This window comes from Salmo salar, unplaced genomic scaffold, assembly GCF_905237065.1.
Source record: "Salmo salar unplaced genomic scaffold, Ssal_v3.1, whole genome shotgun sequence".
Lineage (NCBI taxonomy): Eukaryota > Metazoa > Chordata > Actinopteri > Salmoniformes > Salmonidae > Salmo > Salmo salar.
Genome location: NW_025550923.1, coordinates 108250 through 127484, shown reverse-complemented (window position 1 = coordinate 127484; position 19235 = coordinate 108250). Strand labels below are relative to the sequence as shown.

Genomic DNA, 19235 nt, shown 5'->3' with positions numbered 1-19235 from the left:
CTAAAGCCCATTCTTGTCGGAAGCTGCAATAGATCACCAAGTGTTAAACAGTCAGTATCTGGATAACATGTGTGAAATGCTTGATAATGTGATATCAACAGAGAGGTATACTTTCTGGGTTATTTAAATATTGTCAGGCTTTCATCAAGCTGCCCACTCCAGAAAAAGCTTCAAACTGTAACCAGTGCCAGCAACCTGGTTCAGGTTATCAGTCAACCTAGCAGGGTAGTTACAAAGAGCACAGGAATTAAATCATCAACACGTATTGATCCCATCTTAACTAATGCTGCAGAAATGTGCTTGAAAGCAGTATCCAGATCCATCGGATGTAGTAGGTAGTGCTTGTTGATAGTGCTGTAGAGAGCCCTTGGTTCTCTATGGTGTAGTAGGTCAGGGCGTGACTAGGGGGTGTTCTAGTTCAATATTTCTATGTTGGTGTTTTGTATGGTTCCCAATTAGAGGCAGCTGGTAATCGTTGCCTCTAATTGGGTATCATATTTAGGTAGCCATTTTTCCCACCTGTGTTTGTGGGATATTGTTTTGTGCTTGTTGCACCACGTAGTCACGTTTTGTTGCTTGTTATTTGTTTTGTTGAAGAAGGTTCACTGTAATTAAATATGTGGAACTCAACACACGCTGCGCCTTGGTCCGTCTCTTACAACAACTGTGACACTACAAGACCTGCCAGCAGAGGTCTCTTCACAGTCCCCAAGTCCAGAACAGACTATGGAAGGCACACAGTACTACATAGAGCCATGACTACATGGAACTCTAATCCACATCAAGTAACTGATTCAAGCAGTAAAATGACATTTAAAAAACAGATAAAAATACACCTTATGGAACAGCGGGGACAGTGAAGCAACACAAACATAGGCACGAACACATGCATACACACACATGATAACATACGCACTATACACACACGTACACATGGATTTAGTACTGTAAATATGTGGTAGTGGAGTAGGGGCCTGAGGCACATACTTAGTGTGTTGTAAAATCTGTGAATGTAGTTTAATGTTTTTAAAATTGTATAACTGCCTTCATTTTGCCGGACCCCAGGAAGAATAGCTGCTGCCTTGGCACCATCGAATGGGGATCCATAAGAAATACAAATACTGTCCTCCCGACTGTGTTCCATCTTTGAAGACATGTATTTTCACTGTTAGAGTGGCCAGTACAGTATCTGGCCAATACAGTGGCTTGCGAAAGTATTCACCCCTCTTGGCATTTTTCCTATTTTGTTGCCTCACACCCTGGAATTAAAATAGATTTTTGGGGGGGTTTGTATCATTTGATTTATACAACATGTCTCAAAAATGTCCCTGTATTTAGCGCCATCCGTCATTCCTTCAATTCTGACCGGTTTCCCAGTCCCTGCCGATGAAAAACATCCCCACAGCATGATGCTGCTACCACCATGCTTCACTGTGGGGTTGCTGTTCTTGGGGTGATGAGAGGTGTTGGGTTTGCGCCAAACATAGCATTTTCCTTGATGGCCAAAAAGCTCATGTCTCATCTGACCAGAGTACCTTCTTCCATATGTTTGGGAGTCTCCCACATGCCTTTTGGCGAACACCAAACGTATTCTTTTTATTTTGGGGAATTTTTTGAAACAAGTAATTTTTTTCATTTCACTTCACCAATTTGGACTATTTTGTGTATGTCCATTACATGAAATCCAAATAAAAATCTATTTAAATTAGAGGTTGTAATGCAACAAAATAGGAAAAACGCCAAGGGGGGTGAATACTTTTGCAAGGCACTGTATAATATAATATCTCTCTCTCTCTCCCCCTCTCCCTCCCTCTCTCCCTCCCCCCCCTCTCTCTTTCTCTTTCTCTCTCTCTCCTCTCTCCCTCTCTCTCTCTCTCTCTCTCTCTCTCTCTCTCTCTCTCCCTCCCCCTCTCTCTCTCTCTCTCTCTCTCTCTCTCTCTCTCTCTCTCCCTGGAAGGGAAACCAGTGATCTCATTCTACTCTGTAAACTCAAGCCCCTAATACCCCTTCATGATGTTATCACCCAAACATGGCCACCTTTCTCTCCTCCCTCCCTCCCTCCTCCCTCCCTCCCTCCCTCCTCCCTCCCTCCCTCCCTCCCTCCCTCTCTCTCCCCTAGTCCCAGTTTAGTTGTTTACAGTGCTAGTGACTGGGGCGACAGGGATCAGTGTTAGGGTCTGGTCTCGACAGAGAGGAGTGTGGGAAAGTCCTGGGCCGGGCTCAGCGCTGAGAGCGTTTACGTTACGAACCCAATAAAGAATATTTACAAGTCAGGTGTGTTTAGACTGGTGGGGTGGTTGGGGGGGGGGTGTGTATAGGAGGATGTGGAGTTAGTGGGGTCAGCGTGGACTGTCTAGAGAGGTTTGGGGTTGGTGTGGACTGTCTAGAGATGGTTGGGGTTGGTGTGGACTGTCTAGAGAGGGTTGGGGTTGGTGTGGACTGTCTAGAGAGGGTTGGGGTTGGTGTGGACTGTCTAGAAAGGTTTGGGGTTGGTGTGGACTGTCTAAGAGAGGTTTGGGGTCGGTGTGGACTGTCTAGAAAAGGTTGGGGTTGGTATGGACTGTCTAGAGAGGGTTGGTGTCGGTGTGGACTGTCTAGAGAAGGTTGGGGTTGGTGTGGACTGTCTAGAGAGGGTTGGGGTTGGTGTGGACTGTCTAGAGAGGGTTGGGGTTGGTGTGGACTGTCTAGAGAGGTTTGGGGATGGTGTGGACTGTCTATAGAGTGTTGGGGTCGGTGTGGACTGTCTAGAGAGGGTTGGGGTTGGTGTGGACGGTCTAGAGAGGTTTGGGGTTGGTGTGGACGGTCTAGAGAGGTTTGGGGTTGGTGTGGACTGTCTAGAGAAGGTTGGGGTTGGTGTGGACTGTCTAGAGAAGGTTGGGGTTGGTGTGGACTGTCTAGAGAGGGTTGGGGTTGGTGTGGACTGTCTAAGAGAGTTTTAGCATTGGTGTGGACCTTCTAAGAGAGGCTTGGAGTTTTAAAGGGGGGGGGGGTTGAGTGTGGAATCAAAAAATATATTAACTTGAGATTTTCTTTGTCAATAGCCTACACACAATATCCCATATTGTCAAAGTGGAATTATGTTTTTCAAAAAATGTATACATTTATAGAAAATGAAAAGCTTTGTTGGGGCAAAGCTTATGTTTATGAACTACCTCATCTCTGTACCCCACACATACAATTATCTGTTAGGTTCCTCAGTCGAGCAGTGAATTTCAAACACATTCAACCACGAAGACCTGGGAGGTTTTCCAATAACTCACAAAGAAGGGCACCTATTGGTAGATGGGTAGAAATAAATGAAAGCAGACATTGAATAACCCTTTGAGCATGGTGACGTTATTAATTACACATTGGATGGAGTATCAATACACCCAGTCACTACAAAGATACAGGCGTCCTACTTAACTCAGTTGCCGAAGAGGAAGGAAACAGCTCAGGGATTTCACTATGAGGCCAATGGTGACTTTAAAACAGTTACAGAGTTTAATGGCTGTGATCGGAGAACACTGAGGATGGATCAACAACATTGTAGTTACTATCTCAATACGAACCTAAATGACAGAGTGAAAAGAAGGAAGCCTGTACCTGGAGGAAAACCTGGTTCAGTCTGCTTTCCACCAGACACTGGGAGATGAAGTCACCTTTCAGCAGGACAATAACCTAAAACACAAGGCCAAATATACACTGGAGTTGCTTACCAAGAAGTCAGTGAATGTGCCTGAGTGACAGTTATGACTTAAATCTACTTGAAAATCAACTGCAAGACCTGAAGATAGCAATTACATTTTACATTTTACATTTAACTAGGCAAGTCTGTTAAGAACAAATTCTTATTTTCAATGACGGCCTAGGAACAGTAGGTTAACTGCCTTGTTCAGGAGAACGACAGATTTTTACCTTGTCAGCTCAGGGATTCAATCTTGCAACCTTTCGGTTACTAGTCCAACGCTCTAACCACTAGGATATTTTATCAATTTTAAATTCAGGCTGTAACAAAATGTGGAATTAGTCAAGGGGTATGAATACTTTCTGAAGGCTCTGTATATGGTACAGTGAGTGAGTATGGGATGCCAGTCGGATACGGCCTCTAATCCAGAGCCCATCTCCCAAACAAACCTCTCTTAATATCCCTCTCTCCCTTCCTCCCCCCTCTCCCCCTTCCTCCCCCTCTCTCCCCCTCTCCCTCTCCCCATCTCTCTCCCTTCCTCCCCCTCTCTCCACCTCTCCCTCTCCCCATCTCTTTCCCCTCCTCCCCCTCTCTCCCCATCTCTCTCCCCCTCTCCCTCTCCCCATCTCTCTCCCTTCCTCCCCCTCTCCCCTCCTCCCCTTCTCTCTCCCCCTCTATGCTTGTGTGACTTATATTCACATGTTAAGACAGTGGCTCCATTAGCTCCAGGACAGAGGAAGCAGGAAGCAGCCCTACCACCCACCCAGGCATTACACACACACACACACACACACACACACACACACACACACACACACACACACACACACACACACTCCTGCAGCCCTACCACCCACCCAGGCATTACACACACACACACACACACACACACACACACACACACACACACACACACACACACACACACACACACACACACACACACACACACACACACACACACACACACACACACACACACACACACAGTCCTGCAGCCCCACACATAAACACCTTCTAACATCCGGGGGCCAGCGCTCCTAATACAACTGCACTTTCATTCACATTGTGTGTGTGATCACTCATGTGTGTATAAGGTCTGGGCTTTGACATGAACTATCCAGTCTGTCTGGAATTACTCTGAAGAATGACTGAAGACTCTCTTCCTCCATCTCTCTCTCTCTCTCTCTCTCTCTCTCTCTCTCTCTCTCTCTCTCTCTCTCCCCTGGAAGGGAAACCAGTGATCTCATTCTACTCTGTAAACTCAAGCTAACTCAAGCCAACTATTTTATTTTTGGGTGAGGGAGAGAGAAAGGGGAGGGGGGAGGAGAGGAGAATAGAGGAGAAGAGAAGAATAGAGGGGGAGGAGGGGGGAGGAGAGGAGGGGGGGAGGAGAATAGAGGGGGAAGAGGGGGGAGGAGGAGAGGAGAGGAGGGGAGGAGGTTTGGACGGAGCCTGCCTGTGGCCTCGGTCCAAATGATGCAATTTGATGGAAACCACATGAAGAGAAGGGGAGAGCGTAGCTGCCCAGTGTGACCAGAGGTCTGTAGTGTGGAGAACAGTAGAGCACACACACACACACACACACACACACACACACACACACACACACACACACACACACACACTGAAACATATACACAGACCCCCTGAGCTGAGGTTGGGGCTCTCCCCTCCACTCCCACTCAGTACTGCTCCTGCCTGATTACTTCCAAATGGGAAATGTCTGAGAACCACCGGCAACAAGACCAACCCCGGGAACCCACACACACACACACACCACTGATTCAAATACTATTTTGAGTCATTTCATGTACTGTATCTGTGCTTGATTGAGATCGCCTGGTACAATGGAGGCAATAGAATAGTCCCAAAACTGCAAAGCCCTACCCATCTTCACTCCAGGCAGGCTAAAGTGAAATGATGAAAGTATTTGAAAGATTTTAAAGTGTATTGTAACTCGGGTCTGGTTAGAGTACAGCTGGTTACCTTGCTGTTGTGAAAATCACCATCAAGAGCTGAATAGGAGGATCTGTGATTCAACAACACTTCATATGTTGTTGGTTGATCTGTGATTCAACAACACTTCATCTGTTGTTGGTTGATCTGTGATTCAACACTTCATCTGTTGTTGGTTGATCTGTGATTCAACACTTCATCTGTTGTTGGTTGATCTGTGATTCAACAACACTTCATCTGTTGTTGGTTGATCTGTGATTCAACACTTCATCTGTTGTTGGTTGATCTGTGATTCAACAACACTTCATCTGTTGTTGGTTGATCTGTGATTCAACACTTCATCTGTTGTTGGTTGATCTGTGATTCAACAACACTTCATCTGTTGTTGGTTGATCTGTGATCCAACACTTCATCTGTTGTTGGTTGATCTGTGATTCAACAACACTTCATCTGTTGTTGGTTGATCTGTGATTCAACAACACTTCATCTGTTGTTGGTTGATCTGTGATCCAACACTTCATCTGTTGTTGGTTGATCTGTGATTCAACACTTCATCTGTTGTTGGTTGATCTGTGATTCAACAACTTCATCTGTTGTTGGTTGATCTGTGATTCAACACACTTCATCTGTTGTTGGTTGATCTGTGATTCTACAACACTTCATCTGTTGTTGGTTGATCTGTGATTCAACAACACTTCATCTGTTGTTGGTTGATCTGTGATTCAACACTTCATCTGTTGTTGGTTGATCTGTGATTCAACAACACTTCATCTGTTGTTGGTTGATCTGTGATTCAACACTTCATCTGTTGTTGGTTGATCTGTGATTCAACACTTCATCTGTTGTTGGTTGATCTGTGATTCAACACACTTCATCTGTTGTTGGTTGATCTGTGATTCAACACTTCATCTGTTGTTGGTTGATCTGTGATTCAACACACTTCATCTGTTGTTGGTTGATCTGTGATTCAACACTTCATCTGTTGTTGGTTGATCTGTGATTCAACACTTCATCTGTTGTTGGTTGATCTGTGATTCAACACTTCATCTGTTGTTGGTTGATCTGTGATTCAACACTTCATCTGTTGTTGGTTGATCTGTGATTCAACAACACTTCATCTGTTGTTGGTTGATCTGTGATTCAACACACTTCATCTGTTGTTGGTTGATCTGTGATTCAACACTTCATCTGTTGTTGGTTGATCTGTGATCCAACACTTCATCTGTTGTTGGTTGATCTGTGATTCAACAACTTCATCTGTTGTTGGTTGATCTGTGATTCAACACTTCATCTGTTGTTGGTTGATCTGTGATTCAACACACTTCATCTGTTGTTGGTTGATCTGTGATTCAACACTTCATCTGTTGTTGGTTGATCTGTGATTCAACAACACTTCATCTGTTGTTGGTTGATCTGTGATTCAACACACTTCATCTGTTGTTGGTTGATCTGTGATTCAACAACACTTCATCTGTTGTTGGTTGATCTGTGATTCAACAACACTTCATCTGTTGTTGGTTGATCTGTGATTCAACACTTCATCTGTTGTTGGTTGATCTGTGATTCAACACCTTCATCTGTTGTTGGTTGATCTGTGATTCAACAACACTTCATCTGTTGTTGGTTGATCTGTGATTCAACAACACTTCATCTGTTGTTGGTTGATCTGTGATTCAACACACTTCATCTGTTGTTGGTTGATCTGTGATTCAACACACTTCATCTGTTGTTGGTTGATCTGTGATTCAACACTTCATCTGTTGTTGGTTGATCTGTGATTCAACACTTCATCTGTTGTTGGTTGATCTGTGATTCAACACACTTCATCTGTTGTTGGTTGATCTGTGATTCAACACTTCATCTGTTGTTGGTTGATCTGTGATTCAACACTTCATCTGTTGTTGGTTGATCTGTGATTCAACACTTCATCTGTTGTTGGTTGATCTGTGATTCAACACACTTCATCTGTTGTTGGTTGATCTGTGATTCAACACTTCATCTGTTGTTGGTTGATCTGTGATTCAACACTTCATCTGTTGTTGGTTGATCTGTGATTCAACACACTTCATCTGTTGTTGGTTGATCTGTGATTCAACACACTTCATCTGTTGTTGGTTGATCTGTGATTCAACACTTCATCTGTTGTTGGTTGATCTGTGATTCAACACTTCATCTGTTGTTGGTTGATCTGTGATTCAACACTTCATCTGTTGTTGGTTGATCTGTGATTCAACACTTCATCTGTTGTTGGTTGATCTGTGATTCAACACTTCATCTGTTGTTGGTTGATCTGTGATTCAACACTTCATCTGTTGTTGGTTGATCTGTGATTCAACACTTCATCTGTTGTTGGTTGATCTGTGATTCAACACACTTCATCTGTTGTTGGTTGATCTGTGATTCAACAACACTTCATCTGTTGTTGGTTGATCTGTGATTCAACACACTTCATCTGTTGTTGGTTGATCTGTGATTCAACACTTCATCTGTTGTTGGTTGATCTGTGATTCAACACTTCATCTGTTGTTGGTTGATCTGTGATTCAACACTTCATCTGTTGTTGGTTGATCTGTGATTCAACACTTCATCTGTTGTTGGTTGATCTGTGATTCAACACTTCATCTGTTGTTGGTTGATCTGTGATTCAACACTTCATCTGTTGTTGGTTGATCTGTGATTCAACACTTCATCTGTTGTTGGTTGATCTGTGATTCAACACTTCATCTGTTGTTGGTTGATCTGTGATTCAACACACTTCATCTGTTGTTGGTTGATCTGTGATTCAACACTTCATCTGTTGTTGGTTGATCTGTGATTCAACACTTCATCTGTTGTTGGTTGATCTGTGATTCAACACTTCATCTGTTGTTGGTTGATCTGTGATTCAACACTTCATCTGTTGTTGGTTGATCTGTGATTCAACACACTTCATCTGTTGTTGGTTGATCTGTGATTCAACACTTCATCTGTTGTTGGTTGATCTGTGATTCAACACTTCATCTGTTGTTGGTTGATCTGTGATTCAACACTTCATCTGTTGTTGGTTGATCTGTGATTCAACACACTTCATCTGTTGTTGGTTGATCTGTGATTCAACAACACTTCATCTGTTGTTGGTTGATCTGTGATTCAACAACTTCATCTGTTGTTGGTTGATCTGTGATTCAACACACTTCATCTGTTGTTGGTTGATCTGTGATTCAACACTTCATCTGTTGTTGGTTGATCTGTGATTCAACACTTCATCTGTTGTTGGTTGATCTGTGATTCAACACACTTCATCTGTTGTTGGTTGATCTGTGATTCAACACTTCATCTGTTGTTGGTTGATCTGTGATTCAACACTTCATCTGTTGTTGGTTGATCTGTGATTCAACACTTCATCTGTTGTTGGTTGATCTGTGATTCAACACACTTCATCTGTTGTTGGTTGATCTGTGATTCAACACTTCATCTGTTGTTGGTTGATCTGTGATTCAACACTTCATCTGTTGTTGGTTGATCTGTGATTCAACAACACTTCATCTGTTGTTGGTTGATCTGTGATTCAACAACACTTCATCTGTTGTTGGTTGATCTGTGATTCAACACCTTCATCTGTTGTTGGTTGATCTGTGATTCAACACTTCATCTGTTGTTGGTTGATCTGTGATTCAACACTTCATCTGTTGTTGGTTGATCTGTGATTCAACACACTTCATCTGTTGTTGGTTGATCTGTGATTCAACACTTCATCTGTTGTTGGTTGATCTGTGATTCAACACACTTCATCTGTTGTTGGTTGATCTGTGATTCAACAACACTTCATCTGTTGTTGGTTGATCTGTGATTCAACACACTTCATCTGTTGTTGGTTGATCTGTGATTCAACACACTTCATCTGTTGTTGGTTGATCTGTGATTCAACACACTTCATCTGTTGTTGGTTGATCTGTGATTCAACACTTCATCTGTTGTTGGTTGATCTGTGATTCAACACTTCATCTGTTGTTGGTTGATCTGTGATTCAACACTTCATCTGTTGTTGGTTGATCTGTGATTCAACACTTCATCTGTTGTTGGTTGATCTGTGATTCAACAACACTTCATCTGTTGTTGGTTGATCTGTGATTCAACACACTTCATCTGTTGTTGGTTGATCTGTGATTCAACACCTTCATCTGTTGTTGGTTGATCTGTGATTCAACACTTCATCTGTTGTTGGTTGATCTGTGATTCAACACCTTCATCTGTTGTTGGTTGATCTGTGATTCAACACTTCATCTGTTGTTGGTTGATCTGTGATTCAACACCTTCATCTGTTGTTGGTTGATCTGTGATTCAACAACACTTCATCTGTTGTTGGTTGATCTGTGATTCAACACTTCATCTGTTGTTGGTTGATCTGTGATTCAACAACACTTCATCTGTTGTTGGTTGATCTGTGATTCAACACACTTCATCTGTTGTTGGTTGATCTGTGATTCAACAACACTTCATCTGTTGTTGGTTGATCTGTGATTCAACAACACTTCATCTGTTGTTGGTTGATCTGTGATCCAACACTTCATCTGTTGTTGGTTGATCTGTGATTCAACACTTCATCTGTTGTTGGTTGATCTGTGATTCAACACTTCATCTGTTGTTGGTTGATCTGTGATTCAACACTTCATCTGTTGTTGGTTGATCTGTGATTCTCAACACTTCATCTGTTGTTGGTTGATCTGTGATTCAACACACTTCATCTGTTGTTGGTTGATCTGTGATTCAACACTTCATCTGTTGTTGGTTGATCTGTGATTCAACACACTTCATCTGTTGTTGGTTGATCTGTGATTCAACACTTCATCTGTTGTTGGTTGATCTGTGATTCAACACTTCATCTGTTGTTGGTTGATCTGTGATTCAACACTTCATCTGTTGTTGGTTGATCTGTGATTCAACACTTCATCTGTTGTTGGTTGATCTGTGATTCAACACACTTCATCTGTTGTTGGTTGATCTGTGATTCAACACTTCATCTGTTGTTGGTTGATCTGTGATTCAACACTTCATCTGTTGTTGGTTGATCTGTGATTCAACACTTCATCTGTTGTTGGTTGATCTGTGATTCAACACTTCATCTGTTGTTGGTTGATCTGTGATTCCAACACTTCATCTGTTGTTGGTTGATCTGTGATTCAACACTTCATCTGTTGTTGGTTGATCTGTGATTCAACACTTCATCTGTTGTTGGTTGATCTGTGATTCAACACTTCATCTGTTGTTGGTTGATCTGTGATTCAACACACTTCATCTGTTGTTGGTTGATCTGTGATTCAACACTTCATCTGTTGTTGGTTGATCTGTGATTCAACAACACTTCATCTGTTGTTGGTTGATCTGTGATTCAACACTTCATCTGTTGTTGGTTGATCTGTGATTCAACAACACTTCATCTGTTGTTGGTTGATCTGTGATTCAACAACACTTCATCTGTTGTTGGTTGATCTGTGATTCAACAACACTTCATCTGTTGTTGGTTGATCTGTGATTCAACAACACTTCATCTGTTGTTGGTTGATCTGTGATTCAACACTTCATCTGTTGTTGGTTGATCTGTGATTCAACACTTCATCTGTTGTTGGTTGATCTGTGATTCAACAACACTTCATCTGTTGTTGGTTGATCTGTGATTCAACAACTTCATCTGTTGTTGGTTGATCTGTGATTCAACACACTTCATCTGTTGTTGGTTGATCTGTGATTCAACACTTCATCTGTTGTTGGTTGATCTGTGATTCAACACTTCATCTGTTGTTGGTTGATCTGTGATTCAACACTTCATCTGTTGTTGGTTGATCTGTGATTCAACACTTCATCTGTTGTTGGTTGATCTGTGATTCAACAACACTTCATCTGTTGTTGGTTGATCTGTGATTCAACAACACTTCATCTGTTGTTGGTTGATCTGTGATTCAACACTTCATCTGTTGTTGGTTGATCTGTGATTCTTCAACACTTCATCTGTTGTTGGTTGATCTGTGATTCAACACTTCATCTGTTGTTGGTTGATCTGTGATTCAACACTTCATCTGTTGTTGGTTGATCTGTGATTCAACACTTCATCTGTTGTTGGTTGATCTGTGATTCAACACTTCATCTGTTGTTGGTTGATCTGTGATTCAACACTTCATCTGTTGTTGGTTGATCTGTGATTCAACACTTCATCTGTTGTTGGTTGATCTGTGATTCAACAACACTTCATCTGTTGTTGGTTGATCTGTGATTCAACACTTCATCTGTTGTTGGTTGATCTGTGATTCAACAACACTTCATCTGTTGTTGGTTGATCTGTGATTCAACACTTCATCTGTTGTTGGTTGATCTGTGATTCAACACTTCATCTGTTGTTGGTTGATCTGTGATTCAACAACACTTCATCTGTTGTTGGTTGATCTGTGATTCAACACTTCATCTGTTGTTGGTTGATCTGTGATTCAACACTTCATCTGTTGTTGGTTGATCTGTGATTCAACACTTCATCTGTTGTTGGTTGATCTGTGATTCAACAACACTTCATCTGTTGTTGGTTGATCTGTGATTCAACACTTCATCTGTTGTTGGTTGATCTGTGATTCAACACTTCATCTGTTGTTGGTTGATCTGTGATTCAACAACACTTCATCTGTTGTTGGTTGATCTGTGATTCAACAACACTTCATCTGTTGTTGGTTGATCTGTGATTCAACACTTCATCTGTTGTTGGTTGATCTGTGATTCAACACTTCATCTGTTGTTGGTTGATCTGTGATTCAACACTTCATCTGTTGTTGGTTGATCTGTGATTCAACACTTCATCTGTTGTTGGTTGATCTGTGATTCAACACTTCATCTGTTGTTGGTTGATCTGTGATTCAACACTTCATCTGTTGTTGGTTGATCTGTGATTCAACACTTCATCTGTTGTTGGTTGATCTGTGATTCAACAACACTTCATCTGTTGTTGGTTGATCTGTGATTCAACAACACTTCATCTGTTGTTGGTTGATCTGTGATTCAACAACACTTCATCTGTTGTTGGTTGATCTGTGATTCAACACTTCATCTGTTGTTGGTTGATCTGTGATTCAACACTTCATCTGTTGTTGGTTGATCTGTGATTCAACACTTCATCTGTTGTTGGTTGATCTGTGATTCAACACTTCATCTGTTGTTGGTTGATCTGTGATTCAACACTTCATCTGTTGTTGGTTGATCTGTGATTCAACACTTCATCTGTTGTTGGTTGATCTGTGATTCAACAACACTTCATCTGTTGTTGGTTGATCTGTGATTCAACACTTCATCTGTTGTTGGTTGATCTGTGATTCAACACTTCATCTGTTGTTGGTTGATCTGTGATTCAACACTTCATCTGTTGTTGGTTGATCTGTGATTCAACACTTCATCTGTTGTTGGTTGATCTGTGATTCAACACTTCATCTGTTGTTGGTTGATCTGTGATTCAACACTTCATCTGTTGTTGGTTGATCTGTGATTCAACAACACTTCATCTGTTGTTGGTTGATCTGTGATTCAACACTTCATCTGTTGTTGGTTGATCTGTGATTCAACAACACTTCATCTGTTGTTGGTTGATCTGTGATTCAACACTTCATCTGTTGTTGGTTGATCTGTGATTCAACAACACTTCATCTGTTGTTGGTTGATCTGTGATTCCAACACTTCATCTGTTGTTGGTTGATCTGTGATTCAACAACACTTCATCTGTTGTTGGTTGATCTGTGATTCAACACTTCATCTGTTGTTGGTTGATCTGTGATTCAACAACACTTCATCTGTTGTTGGTTGATCTGTGATTCAACAACACTTCATCTGTTGTTGGTTGATCTGTGATTCAACAACACTTCATCTGTTGTTGGTTGATCTGTGATTCAACAACACTTCATCTGTTGTTGGTTGATCTGTGATTCAACACTTCATCTGTTGTTGGTTGATCTGTGATTCAACACTTCATCTGTTGTTGGTTGATCTGTGATTCAACAACACTTCATCTGTTGTTGGTTGATCTGTGATTCAACACACTTCATCTGTTGTTGGTTGATCTGTGATTCAACACACTTCATCTGTTGTTGGTTGATCTGTGATTCAACACTTCATCTGTTGTTGGTTGATCTGTGATTCAACACTTCATCTGTTGTTGGTTGATCTGTGATTCAACACTTCATCTGTTGTTGGTTGATCTGTGATTCAACAATTCATCTGTTGTTGGTTGATCTGTGATTCAACAACACTTCATCTGTTGTTGGTTGATCTGTGATTCAACAACACTTCATCTGTTGTTGGTTGATCTGTGATTCAACACTTCATCTGTTGTTGGTTGATCTGTGATTCTTCAACACTTCATCTGTTGTTGGTTGATCTGTGATTCAACACTTCATCTGTTGTTGGTTGATCTGTGATTCAACACTTCATCTGTTGTTGGTTGATCTGTGATTCAACACTTCATCTGTTGTTGGTTGATCTGTGATTCAACACTTCATCTGTTGTTGGTTGATCTGTGATTCAACACTTCATCTGTTGTTGGTTGATCTGTGATTCAACAACACTTCATCTGTTGTTGGTTGATCTGTGATTCAACACTTCATCTGTTGTTGGTTGATCTGTGATTCAACAACACTTCATCTGTTGTTGGTTGATCTGTGATTCAACACTTCATCTGTTGTTGGTTGATCTGTGATTCAACACTTCATCTGTTGTTGGTTGATCTGTGATTCAACAACACTTCATCTGTTGTTGGTTGATCTGTGATTCAACACTTCATCTGTTGTTGGTTGATCTGTGATTCAACACTTCATCTGTTGTTGGTTGATCTGTGATTCAACACTTCATCTGTTGTTGGTTGATCTGTGATTCAACAACACTTCATCTGTTGTTGGTTGATCTGTGATTCAACACTTCATCTGTTGTTGGTTGATCTGTGATTCAACACTTCATCTGTTGTTGGTTGATCTGTGATTCAACAACACTTCATCTGTTGTTGGTTGATCTGTGATTCAACAACACTTCATCTGTTGTTGGTTGATCTGTGATTCAACACTTCATCTGTTGTTGGTTGATCTGTGATTCAACACTTCATCTGTTGTTGGTTGATCTGTGATTCAACACTTCATCTGTTGTTGGTTGATCTGTGATTCAACACTTCATCTGTTGTTGGTTGATCTGTGATTCAACACTTCATCTGTTGTTGGTTGATCTGTGATTCCAACACTTCATCTGTTGTTGGTTGATCTGTGATTCAACACTTCATCTGTTGTTGGTTGATCTGTGATTCAACAACACTTCATCTGTTGTTGGTTGATCTGTGATTCAACAACACTTCATCTGTTGTTGGTTGATCTGTGATTCAACAACACTTCATCTGTTGTTGGTTGATCTGTGATTCAACACTTCATCTGTTGTTGGTTGATCTGTGATTCAACACTTCATCTGTTGTTGGTTGATCTGTGATTCAACACTTCATCTGTTGTTGGTTGATCTGTGATTCAACACTTCATCTGTTGTTGGTTGATCTGTGATTCAACACTTCATCTGTTGTTGGTTGATCTGTGATTCAACACTTCATCTGTTGTTGGTTGATCTGTGATTAACAACACTTCATCTGTTGTTGGTTGATCTGTGATTCAACACTTCATCTGTTGTTGGTTGATCTGTGATTCAACACTTCATCTGTTGTTGGTTGATCTGTGATTCAACACTTCATCTGTTGTTGGTTGATCTGTGATTCAACACTTCATCTGTTGTTGGTTGATCTGTGATTCAACACTTCATCTGTTGTTGGTTGATCTGTGATTCAACACTTCATCTGTTGTTGGTTGATCTGTGATTCAACAACACTTCATCTGTTGTTGGTTGATCTGTGATTCAACACTTCATCTGTTGTTGGTTGATCTGTGATTCAACAACACTTCATCTGTTGTTGGTTGATCTGTGATCCAACACTTCATCTGTTGTTGGTTGATCTGTGATTCAACAACACTTCATCTGTTGTTGGTTGATCTGTGATTCAACAACACTTCATCTGTTGTTGGTTGATCTGTGATCCAACACTTCATCTGTTGTTGGTTGATCTGTGATTCAACACTTCATCTGTTGTTGGTTGATCTGTGATTCAACACTTCATCTGTTGTTGGTTGATCTGTGATTCAACACTTCATCTGTTGTTGGTTGATCTGTGATTCTACAACACTTCATCTGTTGTTGGTTGATCTGTGATTCAACAACACTTCATCTGTTGTTGGTTGATCTGTGATTCAACACTTCATCTGTTGTTGGTTGATCTGTGATTCAACAACACTTCATCTGTTGTTGGTTGATCTGTGATTCAACACTTCATCTGTTGTTGGTTGATCTGTGATCCAACACTTCATCTGTTGTTGGTTGATCTGTGATTCAACACTTCATCTGTTGTTGGTTGATCTGTGATTCAACACTTCATCTGTTGTTGGTTGATCTGTGATTCAACAACACTTCATCTGTTGTTGGTTGATCTGTGATTCAACACTTCATCTGTTGTTGGTTGATCTGTGATTCAACACTTCATCTGTTGTTGGTTGATCTGTGATTCAACACTTCATCTGTTGTTGGTTGATCTGTGATTCAACACTTCATCTGTTGTTGGTTGATCTGTGATTCCAACACTTCATCTGTTGTTGGTTGATCTGTGATTCAACACTTCATCTGTTGTTGGTTGATCTGTGATTCAACACTTCATCTGTTGTTGGTTGATCTGTGATTCAACACTTCATCTGTTGTTGGTTGATCTGTGATTCAACACTTCATCTGTTGTTGGTTGATCTGTGATTCAACACTTCATCTGTTGTTGGTTGATCTGTGATTCAACAACACTTCATCTGTTGTTGGTTGATCTGTGATTCAACACTTCATCTGTTGTTGGTTGATCTGTGATTCAACAACACTTCATCTGTTGTTGGTTGATCTGTGATTCAACAACACTTCATCTGTTGTTGGTTGATCTGTGATTCAACAACACTTCATCTGTTGTTGGTTGATCTGTGATTCAACACACTTCATCTGTTGTTGGTTGATCTGTGATTCAACACTTCATCTGTTGTTGGTTGATCTGTGATTCAACACTTCATCTGTTGTTGGTTGATCTGTGATTCAACAACACTTCATCTGTTGTTGGTTGATCTGTGATTCAACAACACTTCATCTGTTGTTGGTTGATCTGTGATTCAACAACACTTCATCTGTTGTTGGTTGATCTGTGATTCAACACTTCATCTGTTGTTGGTTGATCTGTGATTCAACACTTCATCTGTTGTTGGTTGATCTGTGATTCAACACTTCATCTGTTGTTGGTTGATCTGTGATTCAACAATTCATCTGTTGTTGGTTGATCTGTGATTCAACAACACTTCATCTGTTGTTGGTTGATCTGTGATTCAACAACACTTAATCTGTTGTTGGTTGATCTGTGATTCAACACTTCATCTGTTGTTGGTTGATCTGTGATTCTTCAACACTTCATCTGTTGTTGGTTGATCTGTGATTCAACACTTCATCTGTTGTTGGTTGATCTGTGATTCAACACTTCATCTGTTGTTGGTTGATCTGTGATTCAACACTTCATCTGTTGTTGGTTGATCTGTGATTCAACACTTCATCTGTTGTTGGTTGATCTGTGATTCAACACTTCATCTGTTGTTGGTTGATCTGTGATTCAACACTTCATCTGTTGTTGGTTGATCTGTGATTCAACAACACTTCATCTGTTGTTGGTTGATCTGTGATTCAACACTTCATCTGTTGTTGGTTGATCTGTGATTCAACAACACTTCATCTGTTGTTGGTTGATCTGTGATCCAACACTTCATCTGTTGTTGGTTGATCTGTGATTCAACAACACTTCATCTGTTGTTGGTTGATCTGTGATTCAACAACACTTCATCTGTTGTTGGTTGATCTGTGATCCAACACTTCATCTGTTGTTGGTTGATCTGTGATTCAACACTTCATCTGTTGTTGGTTGATCTGTGATTCAACACTTCATCTGTTGTTGGTTGATCTGTGATTCAACACTTCATCTGTTGTTGGTTGATCTGTGATTCTTCAACACTTCATCTGTTGTTGGTTGATCTGTGATTCAACAACACTTCATCTGTTGTTGGTTGATCTGTGATTCAACACTTCATCTGTTGTTGGTTGATCTGTGATTCAACAACACTTCATCTGTTGTTGGTTGATCTGTGATTCAACACTTCATCTGTTGTTGGTTGATCTGTGATCCAACACTTCATCTGTTGTTGGTTGATCTGTGATTCAACACTTCATCTGTTGTTGGTTGATCTGTGATTCAACACTTCATCTGTTGTTGGTTGATCTGTGATTCAACAACACTTCATCTGTTGTTGGTTGATCTGTGATTCAACACTTCATCTGTTGTTGGTTGATCTGTGATTCAACACTTCATCTGTTGTTGGTTGATCTGTGATTCAACACTTCATCTGTTGTTGGTTGATCTGTGATTCAACACTTCATCTGTTGTTGGTTGATCTGTGATCCAACACTTCATCTGTTGTTGGTTGATCTGTGATTCAACACTTCATCTGTTGTTGGTTGATCTGTGATTCAACACTTCATCTGTTGTTGGTTGATCTGTGATCCAACACTTCATCTGTTGTTGGTTGATCTGTGATTCAACACTTCATCTGTTGTTGGTTGATCTGTGATTCAACACTTCATCTGTTGTTGGTTGATCTGTGATTCAACAACACTTCATCTGTTGTTGGTTGATCTGTGATTCAACACTTCATCTGTTGTTGGTTGATCTGTGATTCAACAACACTTCATCTGTTGTTGGTTGATCTGTGATTCAACAACACTTCATCTGTTGTTGGTTGATCTGTGATTCAGCAACACTTCATCTGTTGTTGGTTGATCTGTGATTCAACAACACTTCATCTGTTGTTGGTTGATCTGTGATTCAACACTTCATCTGTTGTTGGTTGATCTGTGATTCAACACTTCATCTGTTGTTGGTTGATCTGTGATTCAACAACACTTCATCTGTTGTTGGTTGATCTGTGATTCAACAACACTTCATCTGTTGTTGGTTGATCTGTGATTCAACAACACTTCATCTGTTGTTGGTTGATCTGTGATTCAACAACACTTCATCTGTTGTTGGTTGATCTGTGATTCAACACTTCATCTGTTGTTGGTTGATCTGTGATTCAACACTTCATCTGTTGTTGGTTGATCTGTGATTCAACAACACTTCATCTGTTGTTGGTTGATCTGTGATTCAACACTTCATCTGTTGTTGGTTGATCTGTGATTCAACACTTCATCTGTTGTTGGTTGATCTGTGATTCAACACTTCATCTGTTGTTGGTTGATCTGTGATTCAACAACACTTCATCTGTTGTTGGTTGATCTGTGATTCAACACTTCATCTGTTGTTGGTTGATCTGTGATTCAACACTTCATCTGTTGTTGGTTGATCTGTGATTCAACAACACTTCATCTGTTGTTGGTTGATCTGTGATTCAACAACACTTCATCTGTTGTTGGTTGATCTGTGATTCAACACTTCATCTGTTGTTGGTTGATCTGTGATTCA

At 40.7% G+C, this 19235-nt stretch overlaps 1 protein-coding gene across 1 annotated transcript in view; it reads right to left on the bottom strand.

Moving 5' to 3' along the window:
* The window catches only part of LOC123740241 (extensin-like), a 44273-nt gene continuing 25038 nt past the window's right edge, over positions 1-19235 (bottom strand). The window contains exon 3 of the mRNA XM_045714033.1: positions 1-23. Within this exon, the coding sequence (XP_045569989.1) occupies positions 1-23 (23 nt within the window). The remainder of the gene's footprint in view (positions 24-19235) is intronic.